Raw genomic sequence first — 22,524 nt, 5'->3', positions numbered from 1 at the left:
AAGCAGGGAACAGAGGTGGCTCAAGCGATTAGGCACCGCCCTCCCACATGGGAGGTCCTGGGTTCAGTTCCCAGTGCCTCCTAATAAGAGACGAGCACACACCAAACAGACACAGCAAATGCAAACAGTCAGAGGGTAGGGAGAAATAAATAAAATAAATCTTAAAAAAAAAAAACAGAGACCTAAGAGCTAAGGCCACAGGGCAGATGGGATGGGGTGGTGACCTCAGTCCTGAGAGCTGGAGCCCTGGGGGGAAAGGCACCCTTGCGATGTAGGACTACCCTGTATCTTGACAGTGGTCGCGATGGCAGAGGCTGCATATCACACACACACGCGAGTGCATGGGCGTCGGGGAAAGTGAACAAGAGTGGCAGATGGTACCAGTCAGTCTCCTGGCTGCCATTTGCACCAAGCCACTGGGGAGACTGGAGGAAAGCGGCCTGGGATTTCTCTGTACTTCTTACAACTGCAAGGGAAGCCACGATACTCTCAAAACAAGAGTGTAATTAAAAATAATTAACTTAGGCAGCTTCGTAAAATCTGCTGTTATGGCTCAGATTCCACCCTAGAGATTCCAAGTTAATTGGCGTGGAGTGGGGCTTAGGCGTTGGCGGGATCTGAAAGCCTCTCAGGGGGTTCAGCGGTACAGGCAGGGCTGGGACCGCCGGGATGGAGGAACGTCGACTGCCCTGGTGCTAGGCCAGCATCCGACACGGGGAAGCTTACCACAGCTGTCGGCTGTGAGAGGGAGACTTCATTAAGTCTGACAAGTTTGGAGAAAGAGGTGAGGCTAGAGATGAAGGCCAGGCAGGATTAGTGAAAAGTCTGGTTTAACAAATCTGTGGGGATGCACAGAATTCTGGACTCTCGGTCCAAAGGTGTTTTTGGTTGGACACCTTCTGGTCCCATCCCCTTGTCACTCCCATTCCACAGTGGCCCCAGAAGAGAGTGTCAAGTCAATGACTAGCGAGGGTAAGTGTCATCAGTTTAGAGCGAAAGGGAGGATTTCACCCACCGCCCGCCTCTTCACCCATGCCCTGCATTTGAGAACATTCTGCCCTTGGCCGGGGGGGCTTGGGTGGGGGAGAAACCACTGCCCAAAAGACAGACCTGAATTTTCTGTGACTGTCGTCATTGTGGGGTCTCCAGGGAACTCACAAATAAGAAACCAGAGAGATGGGAAGCAGATTTGGCTCAATGGATAGAGCATCCACCTACCACATGGGAGGTCCAGGGTTCAAACCCAGGGCCTCCTGACCTGTGTGATGAGCTGGCCCGCATGCAGTGCTGATGTGCGCAAGGAGTGCTGTGCCACGCAAGGGTGTCCCCCGTGTAGGAGAGCCCCAGGTGCAAGGAGTGCGCCCCGCAAGGAGAGCCGCCCAGCGTGAAAAAAGCACATCCTGCCCAGGAATGGTGCTGTACACACGGAGAGCTGACGCAGCAAGATGATGCAACAAAAAGAGACACAGATTCCCAGTGCCACTGACAAGAATACAAGCGGACGCAGAACACACAGCAAATGGACACAGAGAGCAGACAAGGGGGGAGAAATAAAAAATAAATAAATCTTAAAAAAAGGAAAAAGGAAACCAGGGACGGGCACAGCTTTTAGCATTCGTGGAGCAAAGAGTGAGCTGCATTTCGAGAGCAGGGGACGAAGAACCAGGAGCTCCGCTCCAGTCCTGCTCCTGGCACCGGCGGTTGAGATGCCGGGGAAGGCCTTGCAGCTCCCTGGGCCTCACCGTGAAAGTTGAGGAGACCGCCCCTCAGGGAGACCACCCCTGCCTGGGCTGATGGGGCAGGACAGGGTGCCTGGGCAGAGGTACCTGGAGGAAGGCTCCCAGCCTGCAGGTTTGGAAAAGGCCCAGGGTGGGGGGGGCTGGGCAGGTGGTGGTGCCGAGGCCCCGGGTGACAGGGCAGAAAGAGGGGACAGGGAGATGGAAGCCATGGCGAGGCCACCCCAATGGTCCTGTCCTTAGAGGAGCTCCAGCAAAGGAGATCCCAGCGCCCCCCCCCCCACCAGGGCAGCCTCCTACCTCCACTTTCTCCACCACCTGCTTGCCGAAGGAGCAGACCTTGGTGGAGCAGGTGATTATCATGTTCTCAGGACTCTCGTACTGGCTGGAGACCCCATAGAAGGAGCTGCCCTCGCTCTCGATGCTGGTGTTGAGGTCTGCCTGGAGGGAGGTACGGGGGGCCGGGGGAGCATCGGACGTCAGCAGAGGACGGAAGGAGAAGACAGAGTCCAGCGGGCCCCCGGGTCGCGGCCCAGGGTCAGGAGGGCGTCCCAGAACTTGGGCAGCAGGTTCCCGGGGAGCCTGACCCCTTCCCCAGCCCCCGGCCCGATGTGGCCGTGAGGTTGCGTTTGCCCAAACACTGGATAAAGGGGACACTGGGCTGGCACTCGTTCGCGGCCACCGCTGCCTGCTCAGATGCCAGCAAACCCGCCCTAAGGGCTTCCGGTTTTAGAGCTTAAGGCTGTTTCTGTTAAACTGCAAACATCTGAACTCCTATCAGTCATTTCTATTTTAGTGTGAATAAACTTATCAGGACCTTTCCGAAATAACTTCTGATTGTGAAGAAGCACCTTGAAGACATCGTGGGGTGGAAAAGAAGCCAGACACGAAAGGACAGATACTGTATGATCCCACTTACAAGAAAGAACTAGAAGGAGCAAATTCACAGAGGTGGAAAGTGGACCGGGGGTCTCCAGGACTGGGGAGCTACTGCTGGACAGTTTCTGCTTGCGGTGATGGAAAAGTTTTGGTAACGGGCGGTGGTGCTGGTAGCACAGCATCGTGGATGGAATTAATGCCGGCGAAGCATGTCCTTGACAGTGGTTGAGATGGGAAATTTTATGTGGCACATACGTTACAATAAAAATTTTAGAAAAAGAAGAAAATAAGAGCAAGCCTGAGAACAGAAAGCCAGAAAGGGGGAGCAGCAGAGGGAAAGTGGGAGTGGAGGCGCTGGCTTCCTCCACGCTTGCCCTCTGGGTCACCAGACGTGCCAGCACCCTAGTCAGATGGGCCAGGGGTGGGCCTCTTGGCCCAGCTCTGGGGCACGGCCGAGTCCAGCACCCTTGATATTTCTCCATCTCAGACCAGCCCTCCCAAAGCTGGTCTTGCCTCCCTCTGGATCGTTCTCCAGCTGCTCTGAGAGTTCTCATCAAACCAGGCCTGACAGCACCGCTGTGCCTATCGGCCTCCGTGGAGCCCTCGGCAGAAGGTGCTTTCTGGCTCCCTGGCCCCCACCGGCCCCCCACCCTCCACCTGGGGAGCCCCTCTGCTCCTCCCACTGCTGAAAGCCGAGCTCGAGCACGCTGGGTGCTGGGCTGATGCAAAATTTACCTCCAAAACTCCTCCCTTAGGAGAGGCGGACGAAGATTCTCGGTGACAGTGTCACACACACTCTCTGCGAGGGGGAGAGGAAGGGACCTCTGCCTCCATTTTTACTGGTGAGGCTCTTTGACCAGAGCCACACTGCTGGTAAGTGACAGGTACCAGGTGTCCAGGCCCCGACTCCAGTACTTGTCCTGGCCCAGCGGAAAGCCACAGGAGAGGAAGGACGGGGCCGATGAGAGGATGCCGCGGGGACCCCGAGGCGGGAACTGTTTCTGAAGCCCTAGGCCACTCAGGGACCCCCATTCCCAGGACTTCAGAAGCTCCATGTCCAACCACCTCACTCGAGCAGGGGGTGCTAACAGAGCAAGACCCAGAAGCAATGCACCAGCATCGTACAAAAGGCTCACTCAGAGCTAAGCCCCTCTTCCTGCTCACGCACCTAGTCCAAAATGCAGTGGAGCTGCTGACCCTGGTAGAGACTCTGGCCACAGGAGAAGGGGGCGCCAGCACCCCAGAAAGGACCCAGCCCAAGCCAGGGAGCCAGGCACCAGCAATTCTGTTACTGGCCAGTAGGGGATGCTCAGGCATCACTTTTTTCTCCTTTGGGGAAATATTTTTTCCAAGAGATAGCAAGAACACATCATTAGATGCGCAGGGGGTGTGTTAGAGCACAACAGAATATTACGTAGCTGCAAAAACGTTGAGAAGGTCCTACCTGTATTTACTATTAGAATGACTACACATGCCGTGGAAAAAAGCAGATTATAGGACAGAATGAAGCGTACTACTTTTACAATCAAGAGGTTAAAAAAAAGCTGTTTTCATATTAAAATAGAATGGCATGTGCTTCAATGCACTCTGGGTTGGCTTTAATGAGGCCACTAAGGAGAAAAAAAGAAAAAATGACAGTGGCATTGGAGACAGTGCTCAACCCGAGACAAAGAGCAGTGTGGAAGGCCTGCCCCCCGACCCCACGTCACAGCCCCCTGACCCCACCTCACGGCCCGGCCCGGGGCTCCCCACTCTGGCCTCATTCTGGGGTTCGGGGAGGGAGGGACGGAGGCTGGGTGGTGGTGGAGCAAAGCAGGCAGGGGTCCCGGCGGGTCCTGGCAGGGGCTGGGGATGAAGTGCGGCTGGGACAGGCCTGCGGTGTTGGGGTGAAAAGCCAGGAGCGGGGACCAGAACCTGGGCTCTCCCTGCAAATCACACCCTCTCCCAGGAGGCCAAGCGCGTCGCACTGGACCCTCCAAAAGAGCACAGGATGTGCCCAGCCAGGGGCCGGAAGGAAGCTGGCCAGACCTCGCTGCCCGGGCAGGGCCCGAGATGGCGACGGCCCCCCCGCTTTAGTCACTTCCTCTGGATTACCATCGCCATGTGGCTCGCTCTGTCCCTAATGGTTTCCTTCAGATCGACTCACTTTTAGTCTTTAATTCCACTCTAAGCCATGTGTCCATGAAATCTACGATTATAAACATTTTCCTATATTTATGAAAGTAATCACACGATGATTAAAGCCAAACATGTATCCATGCACCTCCTAGAAGAACGCCGTGCCCCAGGCGTGGAGACAGCTGCCACCACCACCTCCCCGGCTGCCCTGCCCCAGGCCCTGAGCTGGAATGACCTGCTCCGATGCCCCTGGAGGCCAGAACGAGGCTGTAGTCAGCCCGGGGCTCTGCAAGTGCCTCTCCCGGGGGGCCTGCACCCAGGCTGCTGCTCAGCCTCTCCCCTCTGGGGGGCGCTGGGCAGGGCCGAGAGGCCCCTGGGTCCCCGGGGGGGAGAAGGTTCTCCGGCTGCCAGTCCCCTGCGCCCAGCTCCACCCCCATCTCAGCTCCACCCCTGGGGGCCTCTGTCACCACCTCCGGCTCAGCTGGCGAGACCCATCACTCAGTCACCATTTATCCAGCCCCAGCCTAGCTCTGCTGGGGACGGCGGGGGCCCGGGGAGGCCGAGCCTCTGCTCTCAAGGAATTCAGACCTTGTGGGAGAGCAACCAGAGCAAGTGAGCTGGTGGGAGAGGAAGGGGGGCTGGTCCCAGGACACCAGCCGGTGACAGGGTCTCATCTTGGAGACCAGGCATGCCCGATGCCCCTAATCCCAGCCCCATCCCTTCTGCAGCGACACTTCCGGCATTCCCTGTCCACCCTGGTACCCCTAAGCACCCCGTCAGAACGAGCTTTGCTTCTCTCCTCTCAGCCTGAGAAAGGAGGCCCCCCCGAGGCCCCCCGCCTCCTGCCCTCCGAATGCCCCCGTGCTCCCCTCCCTCCACCCTATTCATAGCTGCGCCGTGCGGGTGGGCAGCGCAGGCTGTTCCTGGAACAGGTGTGGGGGATCGGGTGACTGACAGATGAGCCGAGACAGCCGGGCCCCGGGGGCTCAGGTTCATTGTCCTGTGCTGGTACGTGCCTGGGAGAAGTGGTGGGCACGAGAGGGCAGTGGGCAGGGAGGGGCGGAAGGAAAGCCTGGGGTTCTCTCCCCCCTGCAGCCGCGGCCCAGGCTCTACCCGCCTCGTTGGGGTTGCAGACTGGTGGTAAGGGCCACGGAGGCCCCCCGCCCCTGGAACAGAGGGGGCCCCCGCAAGTTCTTACCCAGCCTCTCCCTGTCCCTTGCTCCAGATCCTGCAGGTCCCAGATGCTGCACGGCCTCAGCAACCTCAGCCCCTCTGCAGCCAGATGCCACTTCCAGCTGGAAATGATTTCTCCTGACAGTCCATGAGGCTGTGAACTACCACTGCCCTCCGATCAATAAGAACAGTTGCTGGGCGGGCACGGGGGAGGCTGGAGTGGGGCAATCAAAGTCCCCCTCCTGCTCCCAGCAGCATGCGCAAGGCCTGGGAACAGGGACCGAGAGAGCAGGCAGCTACAGAGGCGGCGGCTTCGCAAGAGGCAGCACTGTTTGCCTGGGGGAGCCAGAGCTGTCCGCGAGGGACCCCGCCACTGACCCAGAGTCTCATCATTTCCAAACGCGGACACGGGCATCCCTAGGAGATACTGCCAAGTTTGGTCCCAGGCCACCGCAATAAAATGACTACTGCAACAAAGTGAGTCACGGGAGGTTTCGGTTTCCCAGTGCTTATAAAAGCGACGCTTATGCTATACTGTCGTCTAGTAAGTATGCAACGGCATGTCTTAAAAGTGCATATTTATTTAAAACGTGACACGGAGACACAAAATGAGCACATGTTGTTGGAGAAACGGCAGGGATAGACTTGCAGAGTTGCCGCAAACGTTCCATTTCTGAGAAAGGAAATACGTGCGAAGCGTGACTGAACGGGGTACGCCCGCACTGGACTTACTTTCCCTGCCTGCAGACTGGTACTCCTCTGGCGCCTCTGCCCAGCCCGAGCCTGAGGGGCCAAGTGATTGCCAAGGTGCCCTGGCCTCCAACCCACTCCCAACGCTGATTTCACCATCTTTGCCCTGCCTGCCCCTGGCATCCCAAGAGGGGCTGGTTCTCGGGGCTCGGGCAGGGGCTGGGAAGAGGGACGGCTTACCGCGCACACAGGGGGGTCCTCCTCGGCCTCCCACAGCCCCTCGAGAACACACTGCTTATTTTCAGGCAGGGAGAGAGGCCCAGAGAGGCTGGGGTCTGCTCAGGCTCCCAGCTCTCAAGTGGCAGGGCTGAGACGAGCCATGTCCCAGCTGGGGACAACTGCAGCCGCCTTCCTCCCCTCTACCCGGGTAGCGGCTATTGCCCCAGGACCCTGAGACCCCTTCTCAAGCCTCCCACCCGGAAGCTGAGCTCCTGGAGGCGAGGGCCACACTGGGTCCCCACAGCACCTGCAGCGTGAAGTCCAAAGAGCTGCTCGGGGGAAGTGGATTTGGCCCAACGGATAGGGCGTCCGCCTACCACATGGGAGGTCAGCGGTTCAAACCCCGGGCCTCCTTGACCCGTGTGCAGCTGGCCCACGCGCAGTGCTGATGCGTGCAAGGAGTGCCGTGCCACGCAGGGGTGTCCCCCGCGTAGGGGAGCCCTACATGCAAGGAGTGTGCCCCATAAGAAGAGCTGCCCAGAGCGAAAGAAAGTGCACCTGCCCAGGAATGGTGCTGCACACACGGAGAGCTGACGCAGGAAGATGATGCAACAAAAAGAGACACAGATTCCCGGTGCCACTGACAAGAATACAAGCAGACACAGAGGAACACACAGCGAATGGACACAGAGAACAGACAACTCTGGAGGGGGGGCAAGGGAAGGGGAGAGAAATTTTAAAAATTAAAGAAGAAAAACACAAAAAATAAAGAGCTGCTCGGAACCTGCCCAGGGGCATGTCCTCAGCACCAGCTGCCCACCTCCAACCTCCCTGGAGTCGGGAGGAGCAACCTGAGCCAGGACGGAGAAGGGCATCCTGGGTCCTGGGTCTTCTCGCTACCAACCACCCCTAATCTCCAGGCAGAACAGCTCTTACCTTCTCCCCCAGGCACAGGGGAGCACCAGGACCCAGGCCAGGAGCAGTGCCGGTGACTGCAAGGCAGGACAGCCTGGGGTTTCGGCTCTGAGCACACACTCTGGGGCAGCTGCCTGCGTCGGAATCCTGGTTCTGCCATTTTCACAGGGTAACCTCTGGCCAGTCGTTTAAGCTCTCTGTGCCTCCATTTCCCCTCTGCTGAAGGAGGCTATCAACTGTACCTGCCTTTTGGGGTGTGTTGAGGATTAAACACGCTAACAGATGTGATTAGGACTGCCCACCCTACCTCTAAGCAGGTAAATAACAAGAATGACCACCGGAAAGGGGCTCACCTAGACGGACATCTAAAGCCATGCATACGCCATGCCTCAGTTTCCCCCCATTTTAAAACTGGAGGCCTAGGATGAGAAAAAGGGGTTCTGCAGTTCCCCTCTGGAGGGCAGCTAGAAGACTACAGATATTACCACTAACAGAAAGAAAGCAGGGGAAGCGGACGTGGCTCAACTGTGGACGTGGCTCAACTGATAGAGTGTCCGTCCACCTACAGAAGGTCCAGGGTTCGATCCCCAGGGCTCCTGACCCGTGTGGTGAGCTGGCCCACACACAGTGCTTCTACGCGCAAGGAGTGCCATGCTACGCAGGGGTGCCCCCGTGTAGGGGTGCCCCACGCCCAAGGAATGAGCCCTGCAAGGAGAACTGCCCCACATGAAAAAAGCACAGCCTGCCCAGGAGTGGTGCCACACACATGGAGAGCTGACGCAGCAAGATGACACAACAACAAAAAAAAGAGATGCAGTTTCCCAGTGCCACCAGATAATGCAAGTGGATGCAGAAGACTATACAGTGAATGGACACAGAGAGCAGACAACAAGGGGGAAGGGGAGAGAAATAAATAAAATAAATCTTACAAAAAAAAAAAAAAGGCAGGCACTGGTGAAAAGTGCCCCAGATATGTCATCTGCCCCTCCCAGGACAGTGGTCCCATAATGCCTCGTCACTGCCAACCAGGTTTTCCTCTGACCTCAGATTGCATCTTCAGGGTAGCCGAGCCAGTGCTCAGCCACAGATCTCTTCATCCAAGCTCTTTCCCCAAGGCAGAGCTACCACACAGCAGGTATGGGAGTTGCTACATCTGTCTACACAGTTGCCATGTTAATTGGCTGCCCACAGCAAAGCCTAATGTTTCCTTTTCTCACATCCAGGGCTGGGAGAGTGGGGACAGGAAAAGGAAAGCGAGAGGCTTTAAACCTTTCCTGAAAAAAAGTCGAACGGCACCCTGCTGCACACGTTGCACCCACTGCAAACCTTTCTGGCTCAGGTCCTACAGAGGCCGAGGTCTCCAGCCTGTTAATTACAGCATGCATTCTCCTACTGGTTTCCAGTCTGCAGGGCTGCTTTATCCAACTAAGTACAACTCTGGCCATGTCATACCCCCAGTTCAAAAACCTTCACTGGGTCCGAGTGACCTAAAGAGAAGTGTAGCAAATATGTAGCCCATGTGCCACTATGTGCCCCTGCCGTACCCATGGCAGACATTACTGGTCAATCCAGCACTTTTTCCCTCCGGATCCTTCTCAGCAGAGCACTCCACTAGAGCTGACACTCAGGTTAAAACCCATTTTCCTGGATATCCGATCAAAGGTAGGAGACTGGCCAAGCAAGTTTATTTTGTTCCCTTCCAGAGACTCAACTAGAACCATAGCAAAGAAGTTTATAAAACTTCTTTTTATCTTATGTTGCCCCAAAAAGACAAAGAGAATGGGGAAGAAAATGAAATTGACAAGAGAGTTCAACAAATTTTAGAAGACGGTAGGCTGATCTGGGACTAGAACGGATACTGCAGGGTAAAGAAAGCCAAAAGAATTCCAACCTGAAGTAACTTCAGAGAAGGTTCTAGAGAAGTGAGCTGATGGACTTGGGAGGCACCCAGGACAGTGAGGGAGGCAGGCGGCCAAAGGACAATCACCTTCGGAAGTTAAACAGGTGTTCAGGGTTCAGGGACACTGGGCATTTAGAGAAAAGACAAGAGGCAAGGAGGAACACAGGACAACAGAGAGCTTACGAAGACCTACATAAGAATTGTTGGATCCCTAACTCTCTGTCCTGCCCTACTTCTAGAATGCTAGGGCCAAGTATATCCCTTCCAGGAGGAAAATTAAAGGAGTCTTCTCTGGAGAAACTGAGCCAGGTCAGGAAAAGAAAAAAACATACTGAGAAAGCACACTGACATTTAAGGGTTTCCCCAGTGGAACAGTGTCCCCTAACCCCAATCGCCTTCACGTGAAGCCAGCAGGGGGCAGGCCCTGCCTGTGCACGCAGGAGCTCCCGGTCACTCTTAAATATGGACTGAAGGCACAAACAAATTGAACAATTTAAGAAAAGATAACCTGGGCTTCATCAAAATGAAAAATCTGTGTGCTTCAAAGGATACTAGCAAAAAGAAGTGAAAGATAATCCACAGAATGGAAAAAAATCATATATCTGATAAAGGATTTACATCTAGAATATGTAACAAACTTACAACTCAATACTAAAAAGACAAACCCATAAAAAATGGGCGAAGGATTTGAATACATTTCTCCAAGGAAGATATACAAATGGCCATTCAGCACATGAAAGATGCTCAACCTCCTTAGTCATCAGAGGAACACAAGTCAAACCACAAAGAGATACCACTTCATGCCCACTAGCAGAACTACAATAAAAAAGACACAGGGGAGTAGGTGTAGCTCAGTGGTTGAGTGCCTGCTTCCCCTGCTCAAGGTCCTGGGTTCAATTCCCAGTACCTCCTAAAAAACCCTAAAATAACAAATGTTGATGAGGATGAGGAGAAATTGGAGCCCTCCTACTAGGAATGTAAAGTGGTGCAGTCACTTTGGAAAAAAGGAATAAAGTACTGATTGATGCTACAACATGGATGACCTTGGAGAACATTATGCGGAGTGAAGAAGCCAGTCATAATAAGCCCACACGTGATATGATTCCATTTATATGAAATATCCAGAATAAGAAAATCTAGAGAAAGAGATAATATTTGCCTAGGTCTGGGGGGATAGGGAAGATGGGTGTGGGGGGGGGTTGTTAGTTAACATGCAGGGTTTTTTGGGTGGGGTGATAAAAATGTTCTAAAATTGATTTGATGGTGGTGGTACAACTCTGAACATACTAAAAAACCACTGAACTACGTCCTCAAAGTAGGTGGATTGTATCCTAAAAAAGCTGTAATACAGTCATACCGCAGGGATATGGTGGACTCCAGGTCCAATCTACCACAACAAAGTGAATACTGCAATAAAGTGAGTCACAAATATTTGTTTTCCAGTGCATACAAAAGTTATGTTTATACTATACTATGATCTATTCAGTGTAAAACAACATGTCTTTTAAAAAAGTACATACCTTAATTTTAAAATACTTTTTTGTTAAAAAAAAAGTGCTAACAATCATCTGAGCTTTAGGCAAGTTTTTTGTTTGTTTGTTTGCTGGTGAGGGTCTGGCCTTGACTGCTGACTGCCGACTAATCAGGGTGGTGGTAATTATTACAATAAGACAACAGTGACATTTGCTGCACCGACTGACTCCTCCACTCGTGACAGATTTCTCTGTAGCACGCGATGCTACCTTTTGCCCACAGTAGAACTTCTTTCAAAATTGGAGTCAATCCTCTCAAACCTTGCTCCTGCTTTATCAACTAGGTTGATGTAATATATTTAATCATTTGTTGTCATGTCAACAATGTTGACAGCATCTTCACCAGGATTAGATACATCTGGAGAAACCACTTTCTTTGCATAAGGATTTCCTCATCCATTCAGATTTTATCATGAGATTGCAGCAATTCAGTCACATCTTCAAATCCACTTCTACTTCTGGTTCTCTTGCTATTTCCACCATATCTGCATTACTTCCTCAAAGTCACCCACGATGGTTGGAATCAACTTCTTCCAAACTCCTGTTCATGTTGCTATTTTGACCTCTTCTCATGAATCATGAATGTTCTTAATGGCATTTAGATGGTGAATCCTTTCTAGGAAGTTTCAATGTACTTTGCCCAGATGCATCAAATGAACACTATCGATGGCTGCTATAGTCTTATGAAATGTATTTCTAAAATAGTAAGACTTGAAAGTCGAAATGACCCCTTAATTCATGGGCTGCAGAATGTATGTTGTGTTAGCAGGCATGAAAACAACAGGAATCTCGTTGCACGCCTGCCTCAGAGCTCTTGGGTGACCAGGTGCACTGTCAAAGAACAGTAGTAGTTTGAAAGGAATCTTGGTTTTTGAGCAGTAAGCCCCAACAGTGGGCTTAAAATATTCAGTAAACCATGTTGTAAACAGATGTGCTGTCATCCAGGCTTTCTTGTTCCTTTTACAGATCACAGGCAGGGTAAATTTACTGTAATTCTTAAGGGCCTTAGGATTTCTGGAATGGTAAATGAACACTAGCTTCAACCTAAAGTCACCAGTTGCATTAGCCCCTCACAAGAGAATCAGCCTGTCCTTTGAAGCTTTGAAGCCAGGTGTTGACTTCTCTCTAGTTAACAAAGTGCTCGATGGCATCTTCTTGCCAATAGGAGGCTGTTTCGTCTACACTAAACGTCTGATGTTTAGTATAGCCACCTTCACCAATTATCTTAGCAAGATCTTCTGGATAACTCACTGCTTCTAGAACAGCTGCTGCTTTACCTTGCCCTTTTATGTTATGGAGATGCCTTCTTTCCTTAAACCTTATGAACCAACCTCTGTTAGCTTCAAACTTTTTCTTCTACAGCTTCCTCACCTCTCTGTCATCATAGAATGGAAGAGAGTTGGGGCCTTGCTCTGGTTTACATTCTGGCTTAAGGGAATGTTGTGGCTGGTTTGATCGTCTATCTAGATCACTAAAACTTTCTCTGTATCAGCAATAAGGCTGGCTCTTGTGATGGTTTGGAACTGTGAACCCCAGAAAAACATCTTTTTAAACTTAATCCATTCCTGTGAATGTGAACCCATTGTAAGTAGGACCTTTGGATAAGGCTACTTCAGTTAAGGTACGGCCTCAACACCAATCCAGATGGGTCTTAATCCTATCACTGGAGTCCTTTACAAGCACAGTAAAATCCAGACAGAGAGAGAGAAAGCCATAGAGGGAGCATCCAGAAGCTGAATACCAACAGAACCTGGAAGAGAAGGGACAAATCAGGAGATGACACCATGTACATTGCCATGTGACAATGTCATGGCCATCAGCAAGCCCCCAGAATCAAGTCTTTGGGAAGAAAGCATTACCTTGATGACACCCTGATTTGGACTTTTTTAAAGATTTATTTATTTCCCCCACACACACACCATGCCTGCTCTCTGTGTCCATTTGCTGTGTATTCTTCTGCGTCCACTTGCATTATCAGGCAGCACTGGGAATCTGTGTCTCTCTTTTTTTGTTGCATCATCTTGCCGCGTCAGCTCTCCATGTGTGCAGAGCCACTCCTGGGTAGGCTGGCTCTTTTCATGTGGGGCGGCTCTCCTTGCAGGGCGCACACCTTGTGCATGGCACGGCACTCCTTGCATAGAGCAGCACTGTGTGTGGGCTAGCTTACTACATGGGTCAGGAGGCCCTGGGGATCGAACCCTGGACCTTCCATATGGTAGACGGATGCTCTATCAGTTGAACCACATCCACTTCCATGGACTTTCTTTTAACCTCAAAACCATGAGCTAATGAATTCCCATTGCTTAACTCTATTGATTTCAGGGTATTTGCTTGAGCAAACAAGGAAATAAAAAGTTTTCTTATCATTTGTGTGTTCACTGGGGTAGCACTTCTAATTTCCTCCAAGAACTTTTCCTTTGCATTCACAACTTGGCTAACTGCTTGGCTCAAGCGGCCTAGCTTTTGGCCTGTCTTGGCTTTCAACGTCTTCCTCACTAAGCTTAATCATTTCTAGCTTTTGATTTAAAGCAAGAGACATGTGACTCTTCCTTTCAGCTGAACACAAAAGAGGCCATTGTAAAGTTCTTAACTGGCCTAATTTCAATATTGTTGTGTCTCAGAAAACAGCAAGGCCCGAGAAGAGGAAAAGAGATGGGGAACAGCCAGTTGGTGAAGCACTCAGAACACTCAGCATTTATCAATTAAGTCTGCTATTGTGACAGTTTGAAGCTTGTTTAGTGGATCCCAGAAAAGAACATGTTCTTGAAGCTGGCCCATTCCTGAAGTGTGGGACACTTTGATTGCACTGGATTCAGCTGGGAACCTTTGATTGGATTGCTTCAGTGAGGCATGACCTAGAGTGGGTCTTGGTCCTCTTGCTGGAGTCCTTTATAAACGGAGGACTGACTGCAAGGCCACACAGAGAAAAAGCTGAAGACAGAGAAGGAATCCAAGAGCGCAGAGAGGAACCCTAGAGAGAGGAGGCCTTGCCACAAGGATGGAGTCCAGGTTTGCCTGCAGCCGACCTTCAGTGAGAGAGCATATCCGATGACGCCTTGATTCAGACATTTGTGCAGCCTCAAAACTGTAAGTTTTTGTTTTGTTTTTAGGTTCCAGGGCCGGGGATTGAACCCTGGACCTCGTATGTGGGAAGTCAGCACTCAACCAGAGCCACATCAGTTCCCCAAAACTGTAAGTTTTTAACCTAATAAACTCCCATTCATTTTAAATGGGCATGGTTCATGGCAACCCCAAAAAATCACCAGTAGTAACATCAAAGATCACTGATCACAGATCACCAGAACAAATATAATAATAATGGAAAAGTTTGAAATATTGCAAATATTACCAAAATATGACAAAGAGACACAAACTGAGCACATGCTGTTGGAAAAATGGCATGGACAGACTTGCTTGACATAGTCTTCAAGCTGTAAAAAAGGTAATATCTGCAAATTGCAATAAAATAAAGTGCAATAAAACAAGGTATGCCTGTACATGATCCTGGACAGGATCTAATTAAGGCTCAAAAGGACATTATTGAGACATATGAAAAAATTGGAATACAGACTTTAAGCTTTATATCAATGTTATGTTTCCTAACTTGATAGCTGCATATGAAGTGGTTACATAAGTAAATATCCTTGTTCTTAGGAAATGTATATGATATTATTGTGTTTAAGAAACATGATGTATACAACCTGCATTCAAATGTTTAGAAAATGGACTGATAAATAGATAGATGGATAGATAGAATGATAGAGCAAATGTGGCAAAATGAGAAGATGGGTGGATCTGTGTTTCTGGAGGGATGAAAGTATATTGGGCTTCTATGTAATATTTTTGCATTATTTTTGCAACTATTCTGTAAGTCTGAAGTTATTTCAAAATTAAAAGTTAAAAATATTGGTGGATCTGAGTACCTGGAGGATTGGGGATATGCTGGAATTTTCTGTATTGGGTTTGTATTTATTTTTGCATTATCCTATAAGTTTGAAATTATTTCAAAATTAAAAGTTTAATGACAAAAAAAGAGAGAAACAAACAGAGCAGAAAAAAGCTTAAACAACAACAATAACAACAACAACAACAAAAATCACTCTTATTTCATCTCCCCAGAGAGGTAAGAGGAAAATTGTGTCTGCCAAACAAGGTCAGAATGCAATCAAAGAACAAGAAGGTGGGAGCAGATGTGCCTCTAGCAGTTGAGCACCTGCTTCCCACACGTGAGGTCCCGGGTTCAATCCCTGGTGCCTCCTAAAAAACAAAACAAAAAACCAAAAAAAAAAAACAAACACCCAAACAATAAGCAAAACAAATGGAAAAACCAACGCAGAGGAGCCAATGTGGCTCAGTAGTTGAGTGCCAGCTTCCCACTTCCCAAATGCAAGGTCCCAGGCTCAATCCTGGACCCCAATAACTCAAAAATAAATAAATACAAAATTTAAAAAGAGCTCTTGGAAATTGGAAATTAAAACTATCATAGCCAAAATTAAATATTTATTAGGGAGTAGGGCAAAGAGTGGTGCCATATTCCACTGATCTAATTCATCATTAACTGTAAGATATACCATGACTTTATGAACCACTGAGAAAAAGAAAAAATGCTATCAACTGAACGATGACAGGCCCTCAATTATAAGGTTCATTCATCTTCTTCTACTATAGTAACAGAACCTTGATTTCACTCAGAATAACAATTTACCCATGGTGCAACAAGACAACTAATTAAGTGTCGTGTGGGACTTCCAGAAAGGCTCTTAAAAGGGAGCTAGCTTGTCTTCCTCCTTCCTGGTGCCTGGCATATAGACATGATAGCTGGAACTCCAGCATCCATGGCCTTGAGGATAGAAGCCATATGAAAATTGCAGACGGAGAAGAGTCAGGTTCCTAGTGATTTCACAGAACCACTATACCAACCGTGGACAATTTCCTTCCAGACTTTTATGAAAGAAAAACAAACTACTTATTGATGCCATTGTTAATTTGGGTTTTAAGTAATAGGCATTAGGATATAACACAACTAATTCAGATGAGTTAGAAGACAAAGTCAAGGAAATCTCCAACAAAATGGACCAAGAAATTGAATTGGAAAATAAATAAGGAAATTGTAAAAATCAGAGCGGATAAGTCCAGGAGATTCATTATCAGACTAAGATGGACTCCTGAAAAAGAACTCAGAGAAAACAATGGGAAAGAAATAATACAAGTAAATTTCCTAAAATTAAAAGATTTGAATCTCCTAATTAAAAGTGCATGGGAAGCAGACTTGGCCCAGCATCCATCTACCACATGGGAGGTCCGCGGTTCAAACCCCGGGCCTCCTTGACCCGTGTGGAGCTGGCCCATGCACAGTGCAGATGCACGCAAGGAGTGCCATGTCCCCTGCGTAGGACAGCCCCACGCGGAAGGAGTGCGTCCCGTAAGGAGAGCCGCCCAGCGTGAAAGAAAGTGCAGCCTGCCCAGGAATGGCACCACACACAAGGAGAGCTGATGCAGCAAGATGACGCAACAACAACAACAACAAAAGAAACACAGATTCCCATGCCGCTGACAACAACAGAAGTGGACAAAAAGAACATCACGCAGCAAATGGACACAGAGAACAGACAACTGGGGCGGCGGGGGAAGGGGGGAAGGGGAGAGAAATAAATAAAATAAATCTTTAAAAATAAAAAAATAAAAAATAAATGAAAGTGCCTACCAAGTGCCTGGTTCAAAAATGGGAAGCTGGGGAACAGATGTAGCTCAGTGGTTGAGTGCCTGCTTCCCATGTTCAATTCCTGGTATCTCCAAAAAAAAGAGGAGGAGGGGAGGGAAGTAAAAATGACATGCATGCCAAGACTCATCAATGTGAAATTTAAGAACATAAGAGATAAAGGAGAAATGCTAAAACCTCTAGAGAGAAAAAAACAAGTTACATAACAGGAACTTTAGAATGGTATCAACTTATTCATGTGAAAAGACAATGGAGCAATGCCTGAAAAATGATTCTTAGAAATCATTGCTAGGGAAAATGCCTTCCAATCTGGATTCTATACCTAATTAAGTTACCACTCAGGCCTGAGGGTTTTTTAAAATGACATTTTCAAACATACGAGAACTTAGAACAGGTATCTACCATGCACCTTTTTTTAGGATGGTACTAGAGGATGTGTTCCAGCAAAATGAGGGGTACTTCAAAGAAAAAGAAATGTTAGATCTAGAAAACTGTAGATTCAATATTCCTTTCAATAAAGGAAGTCTTAGGCTGACAATTACAGAGAAAGTCTAGAGAATAATGAGCTTAAATTAGAGCATTCAGGGAGATCTCTGGGAGAAGGGGGAAAGTGATTCATTATCTGATAAGCTTAAGCATTTGGGAAAAATTTTAAAAAGTAGAGAAAAGTACATGGTGGTTCTGATGGAGTGATTTGTAAAATGTTAAGGATAAGTTTATTTTAAAGTATTCAAGTTAAAAAGCCATTGATTGGCAAACAGAAAAAAATTGTACAAGAAATGCAATGTCCTCATAACACACCTTTGGCTCTTTGGTGGTCAATCTACATTGTTGAATAATGCAACATTTTATTGCTTTTATTAAATTATATAATATATCATAATGTAATTATATTGGAAGGATTCGGGGAGACGTGGTTTAACGAGCTAATTTTTTCCCACCATAATGGAATAAACATATCACTTCTTAATATGATATCAAACTATAACAATTCAAGCATTACTTAGAACTATGGAGATAAATATCAGAATAAGCAGCTAAAATTCACAATGATTGGTGACGATCAGGACTTGGGTGTAGGGAGGAGTGAGACAAGACTCTGACGCTTTTCATTACAAACCTCTTGGTACCAATATCACCTATTTTTCATACAGGCATAGATTAAAACACAGTGTTCTATGTTTTACCTAACTCACACTTCCAGTTTTGTTTTCCCTTACTGCCCCCTGTACACCTCATACTCAATACTTTCCCCTCCAGCACCTACTTCCTTGTCCCCTTATCCTTACACACTCTGGAGGATGTAACGTCCTTCCCCATCTCTGCCTAACAGATCAGCCCATCTCTACAGGCCCAGGTCTAACTTCCCTGCTGCTTGCAGGGCAAGCTGTCCTGCAGAGAGCAAAAACTAAGCACCAGCCTTCTGCCTCTCTGTATCCCTGAAAGCAAGATGGGGCATGGCACCAGCACCTCCAGTGGAGCCACCCATGAAAATGTAGCCAGGGCTCCTGCTTTTGCTGCATCTGCTCATACTGGCATGATCTGATTGGAAATACAGCCTCAATACCCACTGCCACCGCTTCCATCAGTACGCTTCATGAAAAAGCGCTCTTTCCTCAGTGGATTGTCCAAGACTTCTACGCAACGAAAGAAACCACGCTAGGTCTTTGACATAAAAGAAAGCTAAGAAATCTTCAACTAAAAAAAAAAAACAAAAAACCCCAAAAAACTACGCACCTAAGGATCAGGGCCCTGGGCCTCGGTTCCAGCTCTTCCCTCCTCTGTCAAAAGGAAAGAGCCAGACCCATGGGTTTAACTGTGGGTAAAAGCTATGCTAGGAGCTCCTAGCCAGGGGCCTGTAAACCACTTAGAACTGTACAGAAACGTTTGTGAGATGTGCATCTTCCCTGGAAGAGGAAAGCTTTCAAATTATCAGAGCAGTCTGGGAGCAAAGAAAGGGCAAGAACCCGAAGTAAGAGGACGGGGCCGTCAAGCCCTGCAGTCCAGGGCCCCAGTCACAGGCTCAGAAGGGTTTCCTGTGCCCCCTCACCGCCGGCTTGTCCCCACCGCCCGGCTCTCTCTCCCCGAGCAGGGACCACCCCTCCTGGTCGGAGAAGGGACATTCCGAACAGAGGCTGCTCTACACGTGGCACCTGCCCAGGGGTGAGCTGGTTATAGGATGAGCAGTGAGGGGCGTTGGGCAGGTGCTTTTTTTAGGATGTCCTGGCCCTGGAACAGTGTGGTGGGGTGACCTACCCTAACCCTGTACTCCCCTTGCTCCAAGCCCTGTCTGGTCCTACATTCCCTGGAGACAGACTTTTAAGGAGCAGCTGCCCTGCTGCAGGCCCTGAAACCAATATGGGAGTTGCCATTCGACAAAGACTCGGATGCTTAGGGCTATCCAAGATGGCGCCCCGTTAAGTTTCTGTCCAGCACCATGTTAAGTCTCTGCCCAGCACCACGACCACCTCAGGCCTGGCCCCTGGCCACCGTTACTACCCACCAGAGAAGGGCCTTGCTCTGCTAACCCAGCTCTCTGGGGTCCCTGACCCCCGCCCCGCCTCAGCTTCCACCACTGGACGGCAATTCTGGGCTGGCTCCCCCCTTCTCACTGGTCCTGCTGCCCCCACCCCTCACAAGTTTCCACCCATGGAAAGGGCACCTTGGGCCCGCTCTCCTCTTTTCTCCTCACCCTCTTGGATGCACGGGGGTAGGAAGGGAGCGTTCACCAAAGGGCTTACCCAGAACTTCACGAGAAAAAAGGCATTGGAGGGTCCCCGTTCAAAGAGTTCCTTGAGGCCACCCTTTTTCTCTGGGAATTTGTCGTAGATCTGGCGGATGTCCACAGCTTCGAGGTAGGGGTCATTGTAGCTTGGGCTTGACTGGCCAATGTGCACGAACAGGTGCTTGTTGTACTGTGGGGAGAACAGCTGGTCTGAGGGAGAGGCAGGAAGCAGCAAGGCGGACAGACAGACAGGCCGGATCTCACAGCTCTTCCCTGCCATGGGATTTGGAGCAAGTCCCGTAATGGCTCTGGGTCCCAGAGTCCCCCAACCCCACTGGTGAAACAGACAGTGCAAGGACTGAATGTGAAAAAGGGGCCACACACAGAGCCTGGCACCCACTGGAGCCCAATAAATTGTGGCTGTTCTTTACATTATTCTTAGCTCTGGCCATCGCTAAATGTACCCGTACCTTAGGAAAATCATTTTACATCTCATCTGTAAGACCCCAGAGAAGAGGAGGTGTTTCCGAGCTGGGCTCCGCCCTGGAGGGTTTGGGGTGCCTCAGCGCCCCTCACGTGCACCTTGTCACGACCAAAGAATCTCTACTTCCTTGGTTTCTCGTTTGTTTGTTTTCAAGGTACCGGGGCCGGGGACTGAACCCAGAACCTCATATGTGGGAAGCCGGTGCTCAACCCCCGAGCCCACCAGCTCCCCAGCCTGTTGTTCCACCTGGGCTTCTGTGTGCCACGTGGATAAATGGGTCCCTCGGCTAAGAAGGGAGTTTGAACGACTCAGGGCAGGACGGTCCACTCTGGTGTCCTGGCAGCCTGACCCTGCAGGGGACGCTGGTCACCCAGGACCCCCCGAGGCTGAAGGGGGTGGGGTGGGGGCCCCCTGTGGGTGTCCCACGGGCCGTGGGTCAGGCACAGGAGGCTCCCCAGAGGGAAAAGGACGCGGAGGGGGTAGGAAGACAGGGCTGGGAGGGGGGCTTGGGAATGGAGGAACACCCAGGGGAGGGGAGCAGAGGTGGGGCAAGAGAGGGCAGGGGAGAAAGGAACAGGGGAACTACACTAAGCCCAAAAGGGGACTGGGGTGGGAGGGAAAGTAGGGCAAGAAAGGCAGAAGCAGGTAGAAAAGGAGGTGGGCGCGGCGCAAGCAGGAGAGCCCGGGAACGAGAGGGCGGCGCGCCCGGCCCTACCGTGTCAGCGTCTCGCTGCTGCTCCAGGAAGGCCGAGAACTCCGACATCCAGAGCTTGGAGCTGGCCACGCTGCGGCCCTGCCACGGGGGTGCTGGGGGCGAGGGGGCGGGTCCTGCAGGAGACTCGAACCCTGCCGGAGTGGGAGGGGCCATGGGAGCCTGTCCCCAGAAGTCCCCCCGCCGACATGCTCTGCGAGGACCCCAGGAAACCCCCCCCATCCGTGAGGGCCTGCCGGCCGGGGGGCCACCTATCTCCCCAAAATGGGCCTCCCAGGGGGGATGGAGGAGGGGAGGGGATGGAGGAGGGGAGAGGCCAGCCTGACCAGCTCGGTCGACTCGACCCCCTGCTGGGACTGCGCTCCAGGGAGCCGGGATTCTGGAGGGCGGCTGGGCGGCTGCTGGACCGAGAGGACTTCCAGGCCCTGGGACACTCTGGCTCCCGAGGGGCAGTCCAGCCGGGGATCAACTCGTACCATCCGACATGAGCCCCCAGAGTAGGATGCTCCCCATTTTGTCCACTGCGGTATCCCCAGCGCCTGCAGTAGTCCCTGGCCCCAAACAGGCACTGAGCAAAGACTTGCTAACGAATGAGGGGCTGTGATAAGACTGAGAAGGAATGCACTGGGCGCAGGCAAGGGATACCCCGTCCTCGTGGGAACGGCTTTCCCCAGAAAGGGATGCTTAGGCGAAGTAATGAAGCACAAGCAGGAGGCCACGGGGTGAACTCGGGGAGATGGCAATCCAAGCAGCAGCAGCGGCAGAGGAAGGACCAGATTTGCAGGATGGGGCAGGTTAGAAACCAAGAGGAAAAATGAGGAAGGTGCGAACTAAAGCAGGGCAGACGGGGGACGGGAGGGGGCAGGCAGGAGAGCAACTAGGGCGCTTCAAGGAGGCAGGCCAGGAGAATCTGGGGTGGCACCAGGTTCCTAGCTTGGGAGTCTGATGAGAGGCAGCGCCTGGACCGAGGCAGGGAACCGAGAAGGACCGGTCCGAGAGGCGGTGCGGGACCTCGCCGGGCACGTGAGCCCGCGCTTAACGCAAGAGTTAACTCATTCAGCTGAGGTTCCCGTGGAGAACCTGAAAGTCCTGCTGCGGAGTTCAGATTTTATCCCAAAAGCACCAGAAGCCATTAAAGGATTTTAAGCCTAGAAGCAATGTGTTGAGATGGATGTTCTAGAAAGATAACTTTGGTGAACTACACATGATGAGATGACAAAGCCAGGGAAGAGGAGGCTGCAGGAATCCAGGCAAGAACGGACCGAGTGAGAGGACGGCTAAGAGAGCCTGGGCCGGGCTTAGGGATGTTCCACCAGGCAGATGAGGGAAACCAGCATTCAGGAATCCAGAGGGACTGGCTGCTCGCAGAGGCAAGAAAAGCCCCAGGCGGCCAGGAGCCAGCATGCAGGCTGGAAGTTATTCCCCGAGGCGGAAAAGCTGGCTGCGGGTAAGGGGCCTGCCTCACCACCCCCTCACCCCCGCCAGCGGAAGGCGGTACGGGACCCTACCAGGAAGAGGCAAGGACTGAGCAGGGGACCTGAGCAGTCAGGGCAAGGGCTCCTGCGGCTGGTCCAGCAGGTGGAACCTTCCTGCCCTTAGCCGGGCTCTGCTCACCTGCCCCAACAATGTCCAGGCTGAGAAGCTGGGCTCTTCCTGGGCCTCCCGTTTTAAAGGAGAGGACCACTGTGTCCCCAAGAGTGAGGAAGTCCCAGGAGCAAGGCA

At 50.9% G+C, this 22,524-nt stretch overlaps 1 protein-coding gene across 3 annotated transcripts in view; it reads right to left on the bottom strand.

Annotated features, from left to right (window-relative positions):
* TEAD4 (TEA domain transcription factor 4) overlaps positions 1-22,524 on the bottom strand; it is a 73,804-nt gene that overhangs the window by 5,543 nt on the left and 45,737 nt on the right. For all 3 annotated transcript variants that reach the window (XM_004456205.5, XM_004456206.5, XM_071210125.1), the window contains 3 exons: positions 20,806-20,936; positions 19,623-19,796; positions 2,037-2,177 (listed from right to left, as the gene is read on the bottom strand). In XM_004456205.5, coding sequence (XP_004456262.1) covers positions 2,037-2,177; positions 19,623-19,796; positions 20,806-20,936 — 446 coding nt within the window. The remainder of the gene's footprint in view (positions 1-2,036; positions 2,178-19,622; positions 19,797-20,805; positions 20,937-22,524) is intronic.

The sequence above is a fragment of the Dasypus novemcinctus genome, chromosome 20 (genome assembly GCF_030445035.2).
Source record: "Dasypus novemcinctus isolate mDasNov1 chromosome 20, mDasNov1.1.hap2, whole genome shotgun sequence".
NCBI lineage: Eukaryota > Metazoa > Chordata > Mammalia > Cingulata > Dasypodidae > Dasypus > Dasypus novemcinctus.
This window is presented reverse-complemented; position numbering and strand designations above follow the sequence as displayed.